Here is a 17,610-nt window from a genome sequence, read left to right on the forward strand (position 1 = left end):
AAAGAAAATACTTTCATCATCATTCAACACTTTCACCTCACTCATACATAATCACTGTTTTTGCAGAGGTGCCCAGATACAACAGTTTAGAAGCATATACATATAAAGATATAGAACATATCCCTCCAAACTGCCAATATATTTTTAATAATTATCTTGTGTTTTCCTCTAAGTTTTCTTACTATTACTGTGTGATGCCTTGAATAACTTAGCTATTGTCATTCTGTCACAAGTAAACTGATCCTACTCCTTTCCTTCACTCCTTAGTAAATATTCCCTTCTGCTTCTTTATTTATGTTAACTGACTTGGCAATTTCAGGATACCGTATGCTGGCACCACCCAACACCCCAGAGGAGATGTATCAACTAATGCTCAAATGCTGGCAGTATGACCCTGAGAACAGACCTCACTTCCCAGAGATATATGCCGCTGTCGACAACATATACTCTTCGCTATAGCAAAGTGTGCTCTTAGAATTATAAAGTAATTCATTATAGTGATATTCCCTGTAGTGAAACTTTTATATGAATATTTCTGGTGATAATGTTAGAATGTGTATGGAGTTGTTTGATATATGTACTGTATATGAAAGTATCTTACGAGTTGTAGATTGGAAGTTCTGAAAATGCAAGTACTGTACCTGTGCCTTGCAACTGTGTATTGGATACTGAACTGCCACAGGTTGTATATAAGTTTCAGCAGTGATTAATGGCTGCAATACTTTTACATTGAACAATGAACATTTGCTATTACATCCTATATGTTCATAATATATTTGTTATGTGACTTGTAATTTTGGCTTACAGTACTGGTTGTGTTTAAATTTTCTGAATTTAAGCTTTGTGGTTATGGGTTTGCAGTATATGTGAATATATTATGTAGATTTTTAAATTAATGAGGAGGAATTCTCTAATGCTCAGTAAAGGTAATTTTGACAAAATTATGTCAAAACAAATCCATTATGATATCTTTCTAAGATTTTTGGCATATGTTAATAGCTAGGCTAATAATTATCATAAAAGACAATTTTTTTATCAATGGTTGATAGTGAGGAAAAAATATTGCTATGTCATTCTAATAATTAGTTAGTGTATTATAACTTGGTCACAATCAGCTCTGCAGAATTAGGGCATAATAGTGCTTGGTCTATTGTTACAAAGAGCTCAACAGTAGCAACTATATAAAGACAGTAGCATATGCAAGCCTGTTAAGTGGGTGCTTCTGGTCCATCAGCTTCCTGTATAATGCCTTTCATGATGAACTTTATGGTGCATATTTCTATCATAGATGAATATGATGCTGTTATACTTTAGTAGAGACATATCACATAACATTGTGGCTGTATTGGTGGAGGAGCTTTCAGCTTTTGAATGTGTAGCTACACCAGTGCATACTCTAGCACTCTCATCATAAAATAGTGTCACGTTCATTATGTGTAATTAATCTGTTGAACATAACAAATGCTGTTCAAAGCACACTGAATTAATTACAAGTATAACTTTTCTTTTTGTTTTCAGTTATTGCTTACTTTAGAACTGACATAACTGACATTTTCTCATTTAGTAGAAAACCAGACAGTATAAATACTGCATCTGCATTTAGATATTTAAATTTTATTTATATAATTTCGACTGAACTGACACCTTGAGTTATGTATCAGTAAATTAATTTACTGATAAATATATACTCCGTATGAACTGTCTTTTATGAACTGACACCGCAAACTCTGACAATTTTGTTATCAAGAAGAAACCTTTGGTATTGTTGAGATACCATGTATGTATTAATATGTTGATGTTCCCTGTGATTAATACTGAACTTTGGTATCAAAAATAATTAATATGAATAAATTGAAGATTTGTCACAAGTGTTGACTGAGCAATAAGAATTCATAACTTATGGTATATGTGAGCCAGTTGAAATATTCAGTGAATAGATACAATGCAAAAGTTTTTTCTTTTTATAGTCTGGCATTATTATTATCTTTGTTATTAATTAAACTTTAAGCCTATTATTAAACAAGGTTACTGTAAACTTGGTGATGAATATGGACTCAAGAAAATTTTCTCAATATAGAAAGCCTTAATCTATTTATTTTTTAACTCCAGCTGTTAATTATAGTTTTGTATTAGAATAATATTGGAGTAGGTTATATATACAGTACAGTACTTCATTACTGTACATACTTTATAATTTTGAGTTATAATATCTGTTGTTCAAAAAAATTATTATCAGCAATGAATATTATTATTATTATTATTGTTATTATTATTATTATTATTTTTTCTTATTATATAGTTTTACAATACAACTGTTCTCTAAATAAGTGCAATATAAAAAACTGCATTGTAAATTTTGGAAAAATATCTATTTTGAAAGGTAATCCAACCACTTGTTAATTTTGAAGATACATGTGTATAAAAATGGCAGCAGACATGTCTTTTGTGTATTGATGATACTGTACACTTGTTTTAACCTGTTTTTAACCAAAATGTCTTGTGTACATGGCAGGTTTTGCCATTTTCCCTCTGCAGTCTACAAGAAATTAGCAGATAAATTTGGCAACAAGGATAAAAGAGTGCCATACAATTGCTATGTACTAATTAGATGTGTGCCATGAAAAATGATGGGATATTCAAATGAAACAAATAATTTGTGAGATTTGTTGCATGTGCTTCTGTGTGTTTGTGTGTGTCTCTGTGTCTGTGTCTGTGTCTGGTAGTCACTCGTAAGTGCATGTTAGATATGTGTTTGTATGGCTCTGTACATGTAGTCGCGTATACTTGTATGTGCATGCATCTCTTTATTTGTAATTATCGTTGCTGGTTGGGCTGTGGATGTGTCTTAAGTGTAGTATCATGAAACAAAGTTATTAAAAAGTGTGTAAATAGAAGGACTGTAAAAAAATATTACTGGATTATTAATATAATTGGCTTTACTGTATAAATATAATTTTTAACAAAATAAATTTTCAAGTACATATTGTATATGCACTCAAAATAGATCAGTTTACAGGTTATAATTATTCTGCAAATGACAGTTTATATCATGACTTTTGAGTATGGTAAAGATTATATATGTATTGTCTGTACATACACTATACATTGTATGCACATACCATACATACAGTTTTTTTGGTTTAGTAAATTTGTTATATTCAAACAGTATGTTATTTGAAACTATTCACATTTGTTTTCTGATTGATTTATTTCATGTGCATTTTTATGGTATATGTTTCATGCATCATTAAAAACTTTGACTATTGCAATAAATTTTTAGAAGTGTGTGGAACAAAAAAGTTAATGATTGGTATATTATAATTACTGTAATATATTTGTTATAGAATAATTCGAGAGCTTCAGTTAATTAATTTTCATCTTCAGATTTGAGAAATAAATCCTTGTGTATGTAACATTGTTTGTATATGTGTATTATATATCTAGTCCACTAACATATTTGAAGATAAGAACAACTGTGGAATTGTTGTTTACGTGATCTGCTGCATCCCAGTAGACACCGTTTTGTATATATCTGCCGCTGCCTATTAATATTTTTCTTAGTTTATACTTATTTGTTTTATAACTGTTGATGTTTATACAACCAGTGTGTTATAATTAATAAGAGAGATTGAAGTGTGGATTATTTATGTTCACAATAATTATGCAGTACTGTACCCTCCATAAGGGTAAGAAAAGATATAGTATTGCAGTTGTGCATAAAGTCTTTGTGGGAACAATTCTGTGAGTGTTATTGCAACATTTAAATTGTCTGATTGAAGGTATCTGAATTTGTATGTGACTGCCATATCATAAGATGTATTATATCTGAAAATGAAGTCAGTGTATCTTTGGAGAATTTTTGGTAATGTATTAACTGAAGCGTCATAAACCGGATTGACAAATTCAACATCTGAACTTTGTTAAAAACAGCCTTTTGACAGTATTTCACTTTTGCAGTTGACTTTTGCCATACATCAGGAGACCAGACTGTCCAGTGTATGTTGTATGCCTTCACATATCCCACCTGCAACCATTTTATGTACTCAGTGTTGTGGATCACCTTCTACCTCCTTAAGTCTGGAAACAAACTCTAGGACTAGGCGGGTCCACACAGTATATGGGTAATATTGCCTCAGTAGCACGTGTAAACAGCAACAACAACCAGAATCTGTATTGCTACTACCAGCTTCCCTGCCAGCAAACAGGGTGTGGAACTGGCAGGAAGATGCCTTACTTGTTTCAGATTTATTACAATTGCATGATATCATCAGTGGAATTCAGTCATAAAGTACACTAAATAAATTTCTTCTTCTTTCAACAGACTGGCCATATCCCACCCAGGCAGGGTGGCTCAATGGGAAAAAAACGAAAGTTTCTCCTTTTAAATTTAGTAATATATACAGAAGGGGTTGCTAGCCCCTTGCTCCTGGCATTTTAATCGCCTCTTATGACACACATGGCTTACGTAAGAAGAATTCCATTCCACTTCCCCATAGAGATAAGCAGAAATAAACAAGAACTAGTAAGAAAATAGAAGAAAATCCAGAGGGGTGTGTATATATATGCATGTGCATGCATATGTAGTGTGATCTAAGTGTGAGTAGAAGTAGCAAGACATACCTGATATCTTGCATGTTTATGGGACAAAAAAGATGCCAGCAATCCTACCATTATGTATTATTATGTATTATTATTATTATTCTTTCTTTCTTTCAACACACCGGCCGTATCCCACTGAGGTGGGGTGGCCCAAAAGGAAAAACAAAAGTTTCTCCTTTTACATTTAGTAATATATACAGGAGAAGAGGTTACTAGCCCCTTGCTCCCGGCATTTTAGTCGCCTCTTACAACACGCATGGCTTACGGAGGAAGAATTCTGTTCCACTTCCCCATGGAGATAAGAGGAAATAAACAAGAATAAGAACTAGAAAGAAAATAGAAGAAAACCCAGAGGGGTGTGTATATATGTGCTTGTACATGTATGTGTAGTGTGACCTAAGTGTAAGTAGAAGTAGCAAGACGTACCTGAAATCTTGCATGTTCATGAGACAGAAAAAAGGACACCAGCAATCCTACCATCATGTAAAATTATTATTATTATTATTATTATTATTATTATTATTATTATTATTATTATTATTATTATTATTATTATTATCAGAGAAAGCGCTAAACTGACAAGGGTCATACAGTGCTGCTACCATTATGTACAACAATTACAGGCTTCTGTTTCACACTCACTTGGCAGGATGGTAGTACCTCCCTGGGCAGATGCTGTCTACCAACCTACTATCTAGAACTAAATAAATTTCTCTAAGAATAATCTAATAAAGTAAAACAGTGTGATTTGTTTCAGTGTTTCAAGGAGCATCACACCTCAAAAGGGTGTGGAACTGGTCAGAAGAGGTCTTATTTGCTCCAAATTTACTGCAATTTCATGATCCTACTGTAACTAAAAGTCACAATTTCATGATGCTAACAGCAGAATTCAGCCAAAAAACACTAATGTAGATTTAACTTAGGATAACTTATTTGTCAAATGCTGTGACTTATTTCCAAGTTTTGAGGAGTTTTATATCTTGAAATAGTTGTAACATCATAACATTTCCTTGTATGAGTGTTAGAAGACAAAAATAATCTTTAGAATTAAGAAAAAAAAAATTTTTTACCTGTTTATGGTGAATTCTCCATGGGAAAATGGAACAGAATTCTTCCTCTTAGGACAAGCCATGCTTACAACAAACCATGCTGGTCGTAAGAGGCAACTAAAATGCTGAAAGCAAGGGGCTAGTAATCCCTTCTGTATAAATTACTAATTTTAAAAAGAAAAACTTTTGCTTTTCTGTTTAGGTCACCCTGCCTCAGTGTGATATGGCCGGTTTGTTAAAAAAAATAATTATGATGAATATTGGAAGTCGAGCTATAATGCCATGAATCTCTACATATTTCAGATACTAAAACACCTTGAAGCACATCTGTCATCATAATGGAAAACATAAACAAAATTGAAAAATTATCATAATTTGGCATAAATAAATGGAAAAAACTACTATGCACATTTATACTGATATTGCTAATGAGTGATTTTTTCACTATCTTCATCACACCACAAAAATTAATTTTCCTTTGATTTCAGTTTTATTTATAGCAACATTTAGTAAATAGGTTCTTTTAATCTGTAAGAAAAATCGTTTAATAATTGTGCCTTACACAATTTTTTTTTCCAGATTTGCCACAGTTGAAGAACTGAAAAAGTAATATTTTTTTCTAATTTTACTGGATTTAGTGCCTCGTCTGATTATGTTTTTATTTTCTAATTTTAATCTATTTTCATATAAGTAAGTAGTATTTTAAGGCTGTTTTTACAAAAGTTTAGATGTTGATAGTATCATTCCATTTTGTGACACCTCATTAAGACTTACAATATTATTTTAACTTCATTCTTCATTATTTTATAATGCAGTAATTACATTGTTGATTACATGAGGAGTGGGACACAACAGCAATAAGCTTTGCAATATCCAATTTTTTATATTTGGTTTCACCGCTAAATACCAGATCACACATTTTTTTGCCTCTTCTGCCAACTATTAACTAACACACAACCTGTTCTTGTTATTCTCTGTAAGTCAATTTTCCATTAAAATATTTAATGCCGAAATGGAAAATAACTACCCTTCACCAGCAGTCTCCATTACAGCTCCTAGAATAATGCCGTTGCAAAAGACATTGAAAGTCAATGTAAATTATGGCACTGATGCTCAACTTTAATCAAAATTTTTAATCTGTTAGTTTTTCTATGTTATTAAATGTTATGTTGGTGTGGTTGTAATTTCAGCTGTTGATTGAGTTAGTGCTGAGGAAGTTGAGCTATAGTTCGTGGACCTACTACATAACTAACTGAAGAAGTTGAGCTATGTTTGCTGCCTGAATGGCTGCTTGGCTAGTTGCCTGCATGCCTCCTGCCTATTCTCTCTGCCTCTCTCTCTCTGTCTGTCTGTCTGTCTCTCTCTCTCTCTCTCTCTCTCTCTCTCTCTCTCTCTCTCTCTCTCTCTCTCTCTCTCTCTCTCTCTCTCTCTCTCTCTCTCTGTCTCTCTCTCTGTCTCTGTCTCTCTGTCTGTCTCTCTGTCTGTCTCTGTCTGTCTCTGTCTGTCTCTCTCTCTCTGTCTCTCTCTCTGTCTCTCTCTCTGTCTCTCTGTCTGTCTCTCTGTCTCTCTCTCTGTCTCTCTCTCTGTCTCTCTCTCTGTCTCTCTCTCTGTCTCTCTCTGTCTCTCTCTCTCTCTCTGTCTCTCTCTCTCTCTCTGTCTCTCTCTCTGTCTCTCTCTCTGTCTCTCTCTCTGTCTCTCTCTCTGTCTCTCTCTGTCTCTGTCTCTCCATCTGTAGACCAGAATTTTCATCTGATCAACTGACTTTATCTCGTTGACATCATTATGCTGTACGAATGTGTTCCAGACTCGAGTCATCCTGGGAGTCGTTCCAGCAAGTACAGGTTCAGGAACTTCAAGCGCTCCCAGTAATTAAGGTGTTTTATCTCCGTTATACGTGCCGGGAAGGTTCTCTGTACATTTTCTAGGTCAGCAATTTCACCTGCCTTGAAAGGTGCTGTTAGTGTGCAGCAATATTCCAGCCTAGATAGAACAAGCGACCTGAAGAGTGTCATCATGGGCTTGGCATCCCTAGTTAGAACATAAGAACATAAGAATGGAGGAACACTGCAGAAGGCCCACTGGCAGATGGGAGGCAGGTCCTTATCAAAATGACCTCTACCTAAAGCTACCCAAGAAATAACTCCCGTACCCAATGACACCAATCAAACCCAGCCCCTCCCACTCATATATTTGTCCAATCTCTTCTTAAAGCTACCCAAGGTCCCAGCCTCTATCACCCTACTGGGAAGACTGTTTCATGCATCTACAACTCTGTTAGAAAGCCAGTACTTACCTATGTCCTTTCTGTCATTTTTCTAGCAGATGCGATTGATACAATGTTATGGTCCTTGAAGGTGAGATCCTCCGACATGATCACTCCCAGGTCCTTGACGTTAGTTTTTCACTCTATTTTGTGGCCGGAATTTATTTTGTTCTCTGATGAAGTTTTAATTTCCTCATGTTTACCATATCAAAGTAATTGAAATTTCTCATCATTGAACTTCATATTGTTTTCTGCAGCCCATTGAAAGATATTGTTGATGTCTGCCTGGAGCCTTGCAGTGTCTGCAATGGAAGACACTGTCATGCAGATTCGGGTGTCATCTGCAAAGGAAGACACGGTGCTGTGGCTGACATCCTTGTCTATGTCAGATATGAGGATGAGAAACAAGATGGGAGCGAGTACTGTGCGTTGTGGAACAGAGGTTTTCACCGTAGCCACCTCAGACTTTACTCTGTTGACTACTACTCTTTGTGTTCTGTTTGTGAGGAAATTATAGATCCATCTACCAACTTTTCCTGTTATTCCTTTAGCACGCATTTTGTGCGCTATTACGTCATGGTCACACTTGTCGAAGGCTTTTGCAAAGTCTGTATATATTACATCTGCATTCTTTTTGTCTTCTAGTGCATCTAGGACCTTGTCATAGTGATCCAGTAGTTGAGACAGACAGGAGCGACCTGCTCTAAACCCATGTTGCCCTGGGTTGTGTAATTAATGGGTATCTAGATGGGTGGCGATCTTGCTTCTTAGGACCCTTTCAAAGATTTTTATGATATAGGATGTTAGTGCTATCGGTCTCTAGTTCTTTGCTATTGCTTTACTGCCCCTTTTGTGGAGTGGGGCTATGTCTGTCTTTTTAGTAACTGTGGGACGACCCCTGTGTCCATGCTCCCTTTCCATGGGATGGTAAAAGCTCGTGATAGGGGCTTCTTGCAGTTCTTGATGAACACGAAGTTCCATGAGTCTGGCCCTGGGGCAGAGTGCATGGGCATGTCATTTATCACCTGTTCGAAGTCATTTGGCGTCAGGATGACATCAGATAGGGTTGTGTTAACCAAATTCTGTGGCTCTCTCATAAAAAATTCAAAATTCTCAGTCTGATTAGCAGCTTGCTAAAAACTGAGTCATATTGGGACTTGAGTAGCTCATTCATTTCCTTGCTGTCATCTGTGTAGGACCCATCTTGTTTAAGTAGGGGCCCAATACTGGATGTTGTTCTCAACTTTGATTTAGCATAAGAAAAGAAATACTTTGGGTTTCTTTTGATTTCATTTATGGCTTTTAGTTCTTCCCGCGATTCCTGACTCCTATAAGATTCCTTTAGCTTAAGTTTGATGTTTGCTATTTCTTTGATCAGTGACTCCCTATGCATTTGAGATATATTGGCCTCTTTTAGCCGCTCTGTTATTCTTTTCCGTCGCCTGTAAAGGGAGCACCTGTCTCTTTCTATTTTACATCTACCCCTCTTTTTTTCTTAAAGGAATAAGCCTTCAGCATACATCGAGTGCCACCGAGTTAATCTGTTCTAGGCATAAGTTGGGGTCTGTGTTGCTTAGTCTATCTTCCCAGCTTATATCGTTTAGGACTTGGTTTACTTGGTCCCACTTTATGTTCTTGTTATTGAAGTTGAATTTGGTGAAGGCTCCCTTGTGACTAAACTCATTATGTCAGTCTGGGGCTCCGCGCATACATGTCTGAACCTCAATTATGTTGTGATCTGAGTATATTGTTTTTGATATGGTGACATTTTATATCAGATCATCATTGTTAGTGAAGGTGAGGTCTAGTGTATTCTCCAGTCTAGTAGGCTCTATTATTTGCTGGTTTAAGTTGAATTTTGTGCAGAGATTTAAAAGCTCGCGTGTGTGTGAGTTCTCGTCAGAGCTGCCTCCTGGTGTTATCACTGCAACAACATTATTTGCTATATTCCTCCATTTTAGGTGCCTCAAGTTGAAATCCCCCAGGAGCAAGATGTTGGGGGCAGGAGCTGGCAGATTTTCCAGACAGTGGTCAATTTTTAACAGCTGTTCCTGGAATTGCTGGGACATTGCATCCGGAGGCTTGTAGACTACCACAATGACTAGGTTTTAGTTCTCGATCTTTACTGCTAAAACTTCCACTACATCATTTGAGGCATTAAGCAGTTCTGTGCAAACAAGTGACTCTGCAATATACAGGCCAACCCCCCCCCCCCTTTTGCCTGTTCACTCCGTCGCATCTGTATAGGTTGTAATCTGGTATCCATATTTCGTTGTCCAAGTGATCCTTTATGTGGGTCTCTGAGAAAGCCGCGAACATTGCATTTGCCTCTGCAAGCAGTCCACAGATGAAAGGTATTTTGTTGTTCGTTGCTGGCTTTAGACCCTGTATATTTGCAAAGAAGAATGTCATCGGACTGGTGGTATTGGTGGTACTGGGGGGACTTTTTTTTCCGGCACTAGTACTGCATCTGTATCTGGTATAGAAACTTGCTTCACTCTGTCCTCAAAGTGGATCCAAGTGTGGTACTTTTACAATATTGGCCTTGTACATAACAGTAAGGCCACCCACATCCCTCCTGTGTTAAAGGCTCTGCCGAAATGACAGATCTATCCAGGATTGGTCCAGGAAAGAGATGAGACATCTTGCTCTGTTCTCTACTCTGTCAAACAGTTGCAGATGAGAAGGGGGAAGGCGAACCAAGAAAGTGGAGCATACTCAAGGTGTGAGCGTACTTGTGCCTTGTACAAAATCTTGCAATCCCTGCTGTTAAGCAGATGCGAGATATGGCGAAGTGCTGTAAGCTTCCCAGCTGCCTTGTTTGCAAGATTTACAACGTGGTTTTTCATGGTCAGTTTGGAGTCCAATTTCACCCCAAAGATATCAACTTCTTCCCCAGGTGCCAACACCTTCCCATTCATCCTTACTACTGCACCGGCATTACCATCATGGTGCCTAGAGATCATCATCATTTGTGTTTTCTCAGGTGCTAATGTTACTTGCCATCTATTTCCCCAAGCTGATATAGCTCTGATCTGGTGATTGATGTAGCTTAGAGCAGCTGACATTTCTTCTCTTGGATAAGTGAATGTCAGTGCACAGTCATCGGCATATTCATGGGATTCTTGGATGAGATGAAGAAGGTCATTGAAGTAGACATTGCATAGCAATGGTCCCAGAACACTTCCTTGTGGAACACTTGGCCCAATAGGATGTCTTTTTTTTTTTTTTTTACACAGGATTTGACAAGGTTAGGTTAAGGATCCCTAGCTTTATTGACAAGCTATTTACAGGTTAAGGATTCCTAACTTTATTTACAAGCTAAGAGCTGTTACCTACATCAGCTCATTTGAAAGCATTTTTATTGTTATGTTACATACAAGTAGGGAACGGGATGAAGTTGGAACCATCTGTGGGCCAGCATTTTCATCTGATCAACTGACTTTATCTCGTTGACATCATAATGCTGTATGAATGTGTTCCAGACTCAAGTCATCCTGGGAATAAATGATCTCAGATGAAGTGATGTTCTGGAGAAGGGTACAGCCAGAGTGAAGTTGCTTCTTTCTGCCTGTCTTGTGGTATTGAAATTTGCTTCACGCTGTCCTCGAAGTGGATCCAGGTGTGGTACTTTTACAATATTGACCTTGTACATAACAGTAAGGCCACCCACATCCCCCCTGTGTTGAAGGCTCTGCTGAAACAACAGATCTATCCAGGACTGGTCCAGGAAAGAGATGAGACGTCTTGCTCTGTTCTCTACTCTGTCAAGCAGTCGCAGATGAGAAGGGGGGGCAGGCGAACCAAGAAAGTGGAGCATACTCAAGGTGTGAGTGTACTTGTACCTCGTACAAAATCTTGCAAGCCCTGCTGTCAAGCAGATACGAGATACGGCGAAGTACTGTAAGCTTCCTCGCTGCCTTGTTTGCAAGATTTACAACATGGATTTTCATGGTCAGTTTGGAGTCAAATTTCACCCCAAGGATATCAACTTCTTCCCCAGGTGCCAACACCCTCCCATTCATCCTTACTACTGCACCAGCATTACCATCTTGGTGCCTAGAGATCATCATTTGTGTTTTCGTAGGTGCAAATGTTACTTGCCATCTATTTCCCCAAGCTGATATAGCTCTGAGTTGGTGATTGATGTAGTGTAGAGCAGCTGGCATTTCTTCTCTTGGATAAGAAAATGCCAGTGTACAGTCATCTGCATATGCATGGGATTCTGGGATGAGATGAAGAAGGTCATTGAAGTAGACATTCCATAACAATGATCCCAGAACACTTCCTTGTGGAACACTTGCCCCAATAGGATGTCTTGCTGATTCTGTTCCATAGCATAGAGCCTGCAATTCCCAGAGCTTGCAGTTTTGCTAAGAGGCCCTGGTGCCACACCCTGTCAAAAGCACCAGCAATGTCCAGTGCTACCACACAGCTGACTTTAGATTCATCCAGTGACTGGTGCCACTTAGTAGAGAGGTTTAACAACAGATCAGCAGCAGAGTAACCTTTCCTGAAGCCATATTGACAGTCACAAAGTAGAGAGTGGTAGTCAAAAACTGTCATTTGTCTTGAGATTATTGTCTCAAGGAGCTTGCCAGTGACTGACAGGAGTGACACTGGTCTGTAGTTGCTGATTTCTGCTCTGCTCTTCTTTTTGTGAACAGGGACTACATTTGCCTCTTTCTACAGAGAAGGCCATTTACACTGTACTAGGCAGTGCTGAAAGATGCGAGTTAGAGGTGCTGCTAGCTGGTCTGATTGGTCAGCAATCTTGGGCTCAACTTGTCTGGGCCCACAGCCTTTTCTTGGTCAAGCGATTTAAGAAGGAAGTGCACTTCTTACTGCCATATTGTCACCACTGACAGTTTTGACACAGTTCTTGCAGCTAGCCCAGGAGGGTCCCTTGCTGGATCAGGAACTTGCATTTTGGTAGCAAAGCGTTCGGCAAAGAGGTCCGCTTTCTCTTGACTACTAGTAGAGGTGGTCCCATCCTGTCGATTTAGAGGTGGAATGAGTTCATCAGGCAGATAACCTTGTCTGTCCTTGACTTGCTGATTTTGTTCCATTGAATCAGCAAGACATCCTCTCTCTCTCTCTGTCTCTCTGTCTGTCTGTCTGTCTCTGTCTCTCTTTGTCTCTCTCTGTCTCTCTCCCTCTCTGTCTCTGTCTCTGTCTGTCTCTCTCTCTCTCTCTCTCTCACTCTCTATATATATATATATAAATATATATATATATATATATATATATATATATATAGAGAGAGAGAGAGAGAGAGAGAGTGTATATACAGTGGACCCCCGGATTACGTAGTCATTGGATTTTGTAATACAGTGGACCCTCGCCTAATGAACGCATCGCATAACGTTAAATCTGGCTAGCGATACATTTTAACGCAAAAATTTTGCTTCGGCTAGCGCTAAGAAACTCGCCCAACGGGATTCGTTCCGTTCGAGATGCGTCCACTTGCGGCCTGAGTGCGGCTCACTTGCCACCGTGGTCGCATCCAAACATACAATCAGAACATTTCATATTATCACAGTGCTTTTAGTGATTGCACCTGCAAAATAAGTCACCATGGGCCCCAAGAAAGCTTCTAGTGCCAACCCTACAGCAAAAAGGGTGAGAATTACTGTGGATATGAAGAAAGAGATCATTGCTAAGTATGAAAGTGGAGTGGGTGTCTCCAAGCTGGCCAGGTTGTACACAAAACCCCAATCAACCATCGCTATTATTGTGGCCAAGAAAACGGCAATCAAGGAAGCTGTTCTTGCCAAAGGTGCAACTTTGTTTTCGAAACAGAGATCGCAAGTGATAGAAGATGTTGAGAGACTGTTATTGGTGTGGATAAACGAAAAACAGATAGCAGGAGACAGCATCTCTCAAGCGATCATATGTGAAAAGGCTAGGAAGTTGCATGGTGATTTAATTAGAAAAATGTCTGCAACTAGTGGTGATGTGAGTGAATTTAAGGCCAGCAAAGGTTGGTTTGAGAGATTTAAGAATCGTAGTGGCATACATAGTGTGATAAGGCATGGTGAGGCTGCCAGTTCAGACCAAACAGCAGCTGAAAAATATGTTTAGGAATTCAAGGAGTACATAGACAGTGAAGAATTGAAACCTGAACAAGTGTTTAATTGTGATGAAACAGGCCTGTTTTGGAAGAAAATGCCAAGCAGGACCTACATTACTCAGGAGGAAAGGGCACTCCCAGGACATAAGCCTATGAAAGACAGGCTTACTCTGTTGATGTGTGCTAATGCTAGTGGTGATTGCAAAGTGAAGCCTTTATTGGTGTATCACTCTGAAACTCCCAGAGTGTTCAGGAAAAACAATGTCCTCAAGGCTAATTTGTGTGTGATGTGGAGGGCAAACAGTAAGGCATGGGTCACTAGAGACTTTTTCTATGACTGGTTACACCATGCATTTGCCCCCACTGTGAAAAATTACCTCCTGGAAAATAAATTGGACCTTAAGTGCCTCCTGGTATTAGACAATGCTTCTGGTTATCCTTCAGACGTGGCAGAGTGACTTTCTGGGGACATGAGCTTCATTAAAGCCAAGTTTTTGCCTCCTAATACCACTCCTCTCCTGCAGCCCATGGACCAGCAGGTCATTGCAAACTTCAAAAAACTCTACACAAAAGCTATGTTTGAAAGGTGCTTTGTAGTGACCACAGAACTCAATTGACTCTAAGAGAGTTTTGGAGAGATCACTTTAGCATCCTCAATTGTGTAAACATTATAGGTAAGTCTTGGGAGGAAGTGTCTAAGAGGACCTTGAACTCTGCTTGGAAGAAACTGTGGCCAGAATGTATAGACAAAAGGGATTTTGAAGGATTTGAGGCTAACCCTGAGAAGCCTATGCCAGTTGTGGAATCAATTGTGGCACTGGGGAAGTCCTTGGGGTTGGAGGTTAGTGGGGAGGATGTGGAAGAGTTGGTGGAGGAGGACAATGAAGAACTAACCACTGATGAGCTGCAAGATCATCTTAAACAGCAAGAGACCAGACCTGAGGAAACTGCTCTTGAGGAGGGGATAGAGAAATTGAGGAAGTTGCCTACTTCAAAGATTAAGGAAATGTGTGCAATGTGGCTTAAAGTACAAACCTTTTTTGATGAAAATCACCCTCACACAGCTATAGCAAGCTGTGCTGGTGACTATTACACTGACAATGTTGTGAAACACTAGGAATGTCATAAAGGAACGGGAGGTACAGGCCTCTATGGACAGATATGCTGTGCGACAGAGGTCCAGTGACTCTCAAGCTGGTCCTAGTGGCATTAAAAGAAGAAGGGAAGTAACCCCGGTAAAGGACTTGACATCTCAAGTCCTAATGGAAGGGGATTCCCCTTCTAAACATTAACACCATCCACACTCTCCCCTCCTCTCATCCTATCAATCATCACCAGATCTTCAATAAAGGTAAGTGTCATGTAATTGAACATGTCTTCTTCAGTTTGTGTGTATTAAAATTAATATTTCATGTGGTAAATTTTTTTTTTTTTTCATACTTTGGGGTATAGGAATGGATTAATTTGATTTCCATTATTTCTTATGGGGAAAATTAATTCGGCTAACGATAATTTCGCCTAACGTTGAGCTCTCAGGAACGGATTAATATCGTTAGGCAAGGGTCCACTGTAGTATTTGGAATAAGTAATTTTTTTTTGTCAAAATATTGGCTCTGTGATTGTCATTGAACTTGGTAATAGTCATTCGTCCCTAACGTGTGCACGCGACTCAAGCAGCCTGATACACCATTTACAGCCAGTGTGCCATTGTTTATCAGCCAGTGAGGACAATCCCATGAGTTCATACGATATGTTTTGTATTATTCCGTTCTTTTTAGTGCTTGCAACTGCTAAGTAAGCCACCATGGGCCAAAAGAAAGCTTCTAGTGCCAGCCCTCTGGTAAAGAAGGCAATAAACATGATAGAATTCAAGGGTACTTCCCCACTCACACCAGCCAGGGCACCTCCCCACACACAAGACAGGGTATTTCCCCCACACGATTTGATTTGATTGGGACTTGCGCATGAGTGAACAGAATTATCAAAGCTTATTGCTTGGGAAGCACTGAAAATTGTATTGGGCAAATACGATTCTGTTAGTGGGATGGTTTGTAAAGGACCTGCCTTGTATGAGCCAACAGGTCTGCTGCAGTGTTCCTGTTTTCTTATGTACACCAACCAGGGTACTTCCCCACACACACCATCCAGGGCACTTCCCCACACACCAGCCAGGGTACTTCCCCACAATCCAGCCAGGGTACTTTCCCACACACCAGACAGAGTACTTCCCCACACACATGATTTGATTTGAGTGGGACTTGCGCATGAGTGAATAGAATTTTTTTTTTTTTTAAAGTCGGCCATCTCCACCAAGGCAGGGTGACTCAAAAAGAAAGAAAATCCCCCCCAAAAAATACTTTCATCATCATTCAACACTTTCACCTCACTCACACATAATCACTGTTTTTGCAGGGGCACCCAGATACAACAGTTTAGAAGCATATATAAAGATATATAACATATCCTTCCAAACTGCCAATAACCCAAACTCCTCTAAAGTGCATGCATTGTACTACTTCCCATTTCCAGTACTCAAGTCCGGCTATATAAAAATACCCAGTTTCCCTGAATCCCTCCACTAAATATTATCCTGCTAACACTCCAACAGCTCGTCAGGTCCCAAAAACCATTCATCTCCATTCACTCCTATTTAACACACTCATGCATGCTTGCTGGAAGTCCAAGCCCCTCGCCCACAAAACCTCCTTTACCCCCTCCCTCCAACCTTTTTGAGGATGACCCCTACCCCGTCTCCCTTCCCCTACAGATTTATACACTCTCCATGTCATTCTACTTTGATCCATTCTCTCTAAATGACCAAACCACCTCAACAACCCCTCTTCAGCCCTCTGACTAATACTATTTTTTAACTCCACACCTACTCCTAATTTCCACACTCCGAATTTTCTGCATAATATTTACACCACACATTGCCCTTAGACAGGACATCTTCACTGCCTCCAACCACCTTCTCACTGCAGCATTTACAACCCAAGCTTCACACCCATATAAGAATTATCAAAGCTTATTGCTTGGGAAGCATTGAAAACTGGGTTGGGCAAATACAATTCTGTTAGTGGGATGGTTTGTGAAAGACCCGTCTAGTATTGGCCAACAGGCCTGCTGCAGTGTTCCTACTTTCTAATGTTCTTATGTGCATCAGCTGAGGAAATTGCTTAAGAGGAGGAGAAAGAGAGAGGGAAGAAGGTGCCTTCCTCAAAGATTAAGGACATTTGTGCAAAGTGAAGTGAGGTGTAAACATTTGTGGAGGAACATCACCCTAACCCTCTCCCCTCCTCCCATCTTCCATACACCAACAAGAGTCTTCAATGGAAATAAATGGTATCAAATACCGACACAGTGGAAATATAAACACATATGCAGTATAATGTGATCCTTTATTGACAATAAAGGATCACATTATACTGCATATGTGTTTATATTTCCAAGAGTCTTCAATAAAGGTAAGTGTGATATTATTGTTTTATACTCGATTTCTCATTCTTTTCTGTATGTAAATCTATATTTAATCTATAAAAAAATAATTTTTGTTAATATTTTTGGGTGTCTGGAATGGATTAATTGAATGTATATTATTTCTTATGGGGAAAATTAATTCGGAAATC

General features: G+C 38.8%; 1 protein-coding gene across 6 annotated transcripts in view; it reads left to right on the forward strand.

Moving 5' to 3' along the window:
- FER (tyrosine-protein kinase Fer) overlaps positions 1–6,661 on the forward strand; it is a 605,512-nt gene extending 598,851 nt beyond the window's left edge. For all 6 annotated transcript variants that reach the window (XM_070082985.1, XM_053776767.2, XM_053776781.2 and 3 more), the window contains one exon: positions 320–6,661. In XM_070082985.1, the coding sequence (XP_069939086.1) occupies positions 320–459 (140 nt within the window). In that variant the 3' untranslated portion in view covers positions 460–6,661. The remainder of the gene's footprint in view (positions 1–319) is intronic.
- The last annotated feature ends 10,949 nt before the right edge of the window (positions 6,662–17,610 follow it).

The sequence above is a fragment of the Cherax quadricarinatus genome, chromosome 1 (assembly GCF_038502225.1).
Source record: "Cherax quadricarinatus isolate ZL_2023a chromosome 1, ASM3850222v1, whole genome shotgun sequence".
Taxonomy (NCBI): domain Eukaryota; kingdom Metazoa; phylum Arthropoda; class Malacostraca; order Decapoda; family Parastacidae; genus Cherax; species Cherax quadricarinatus.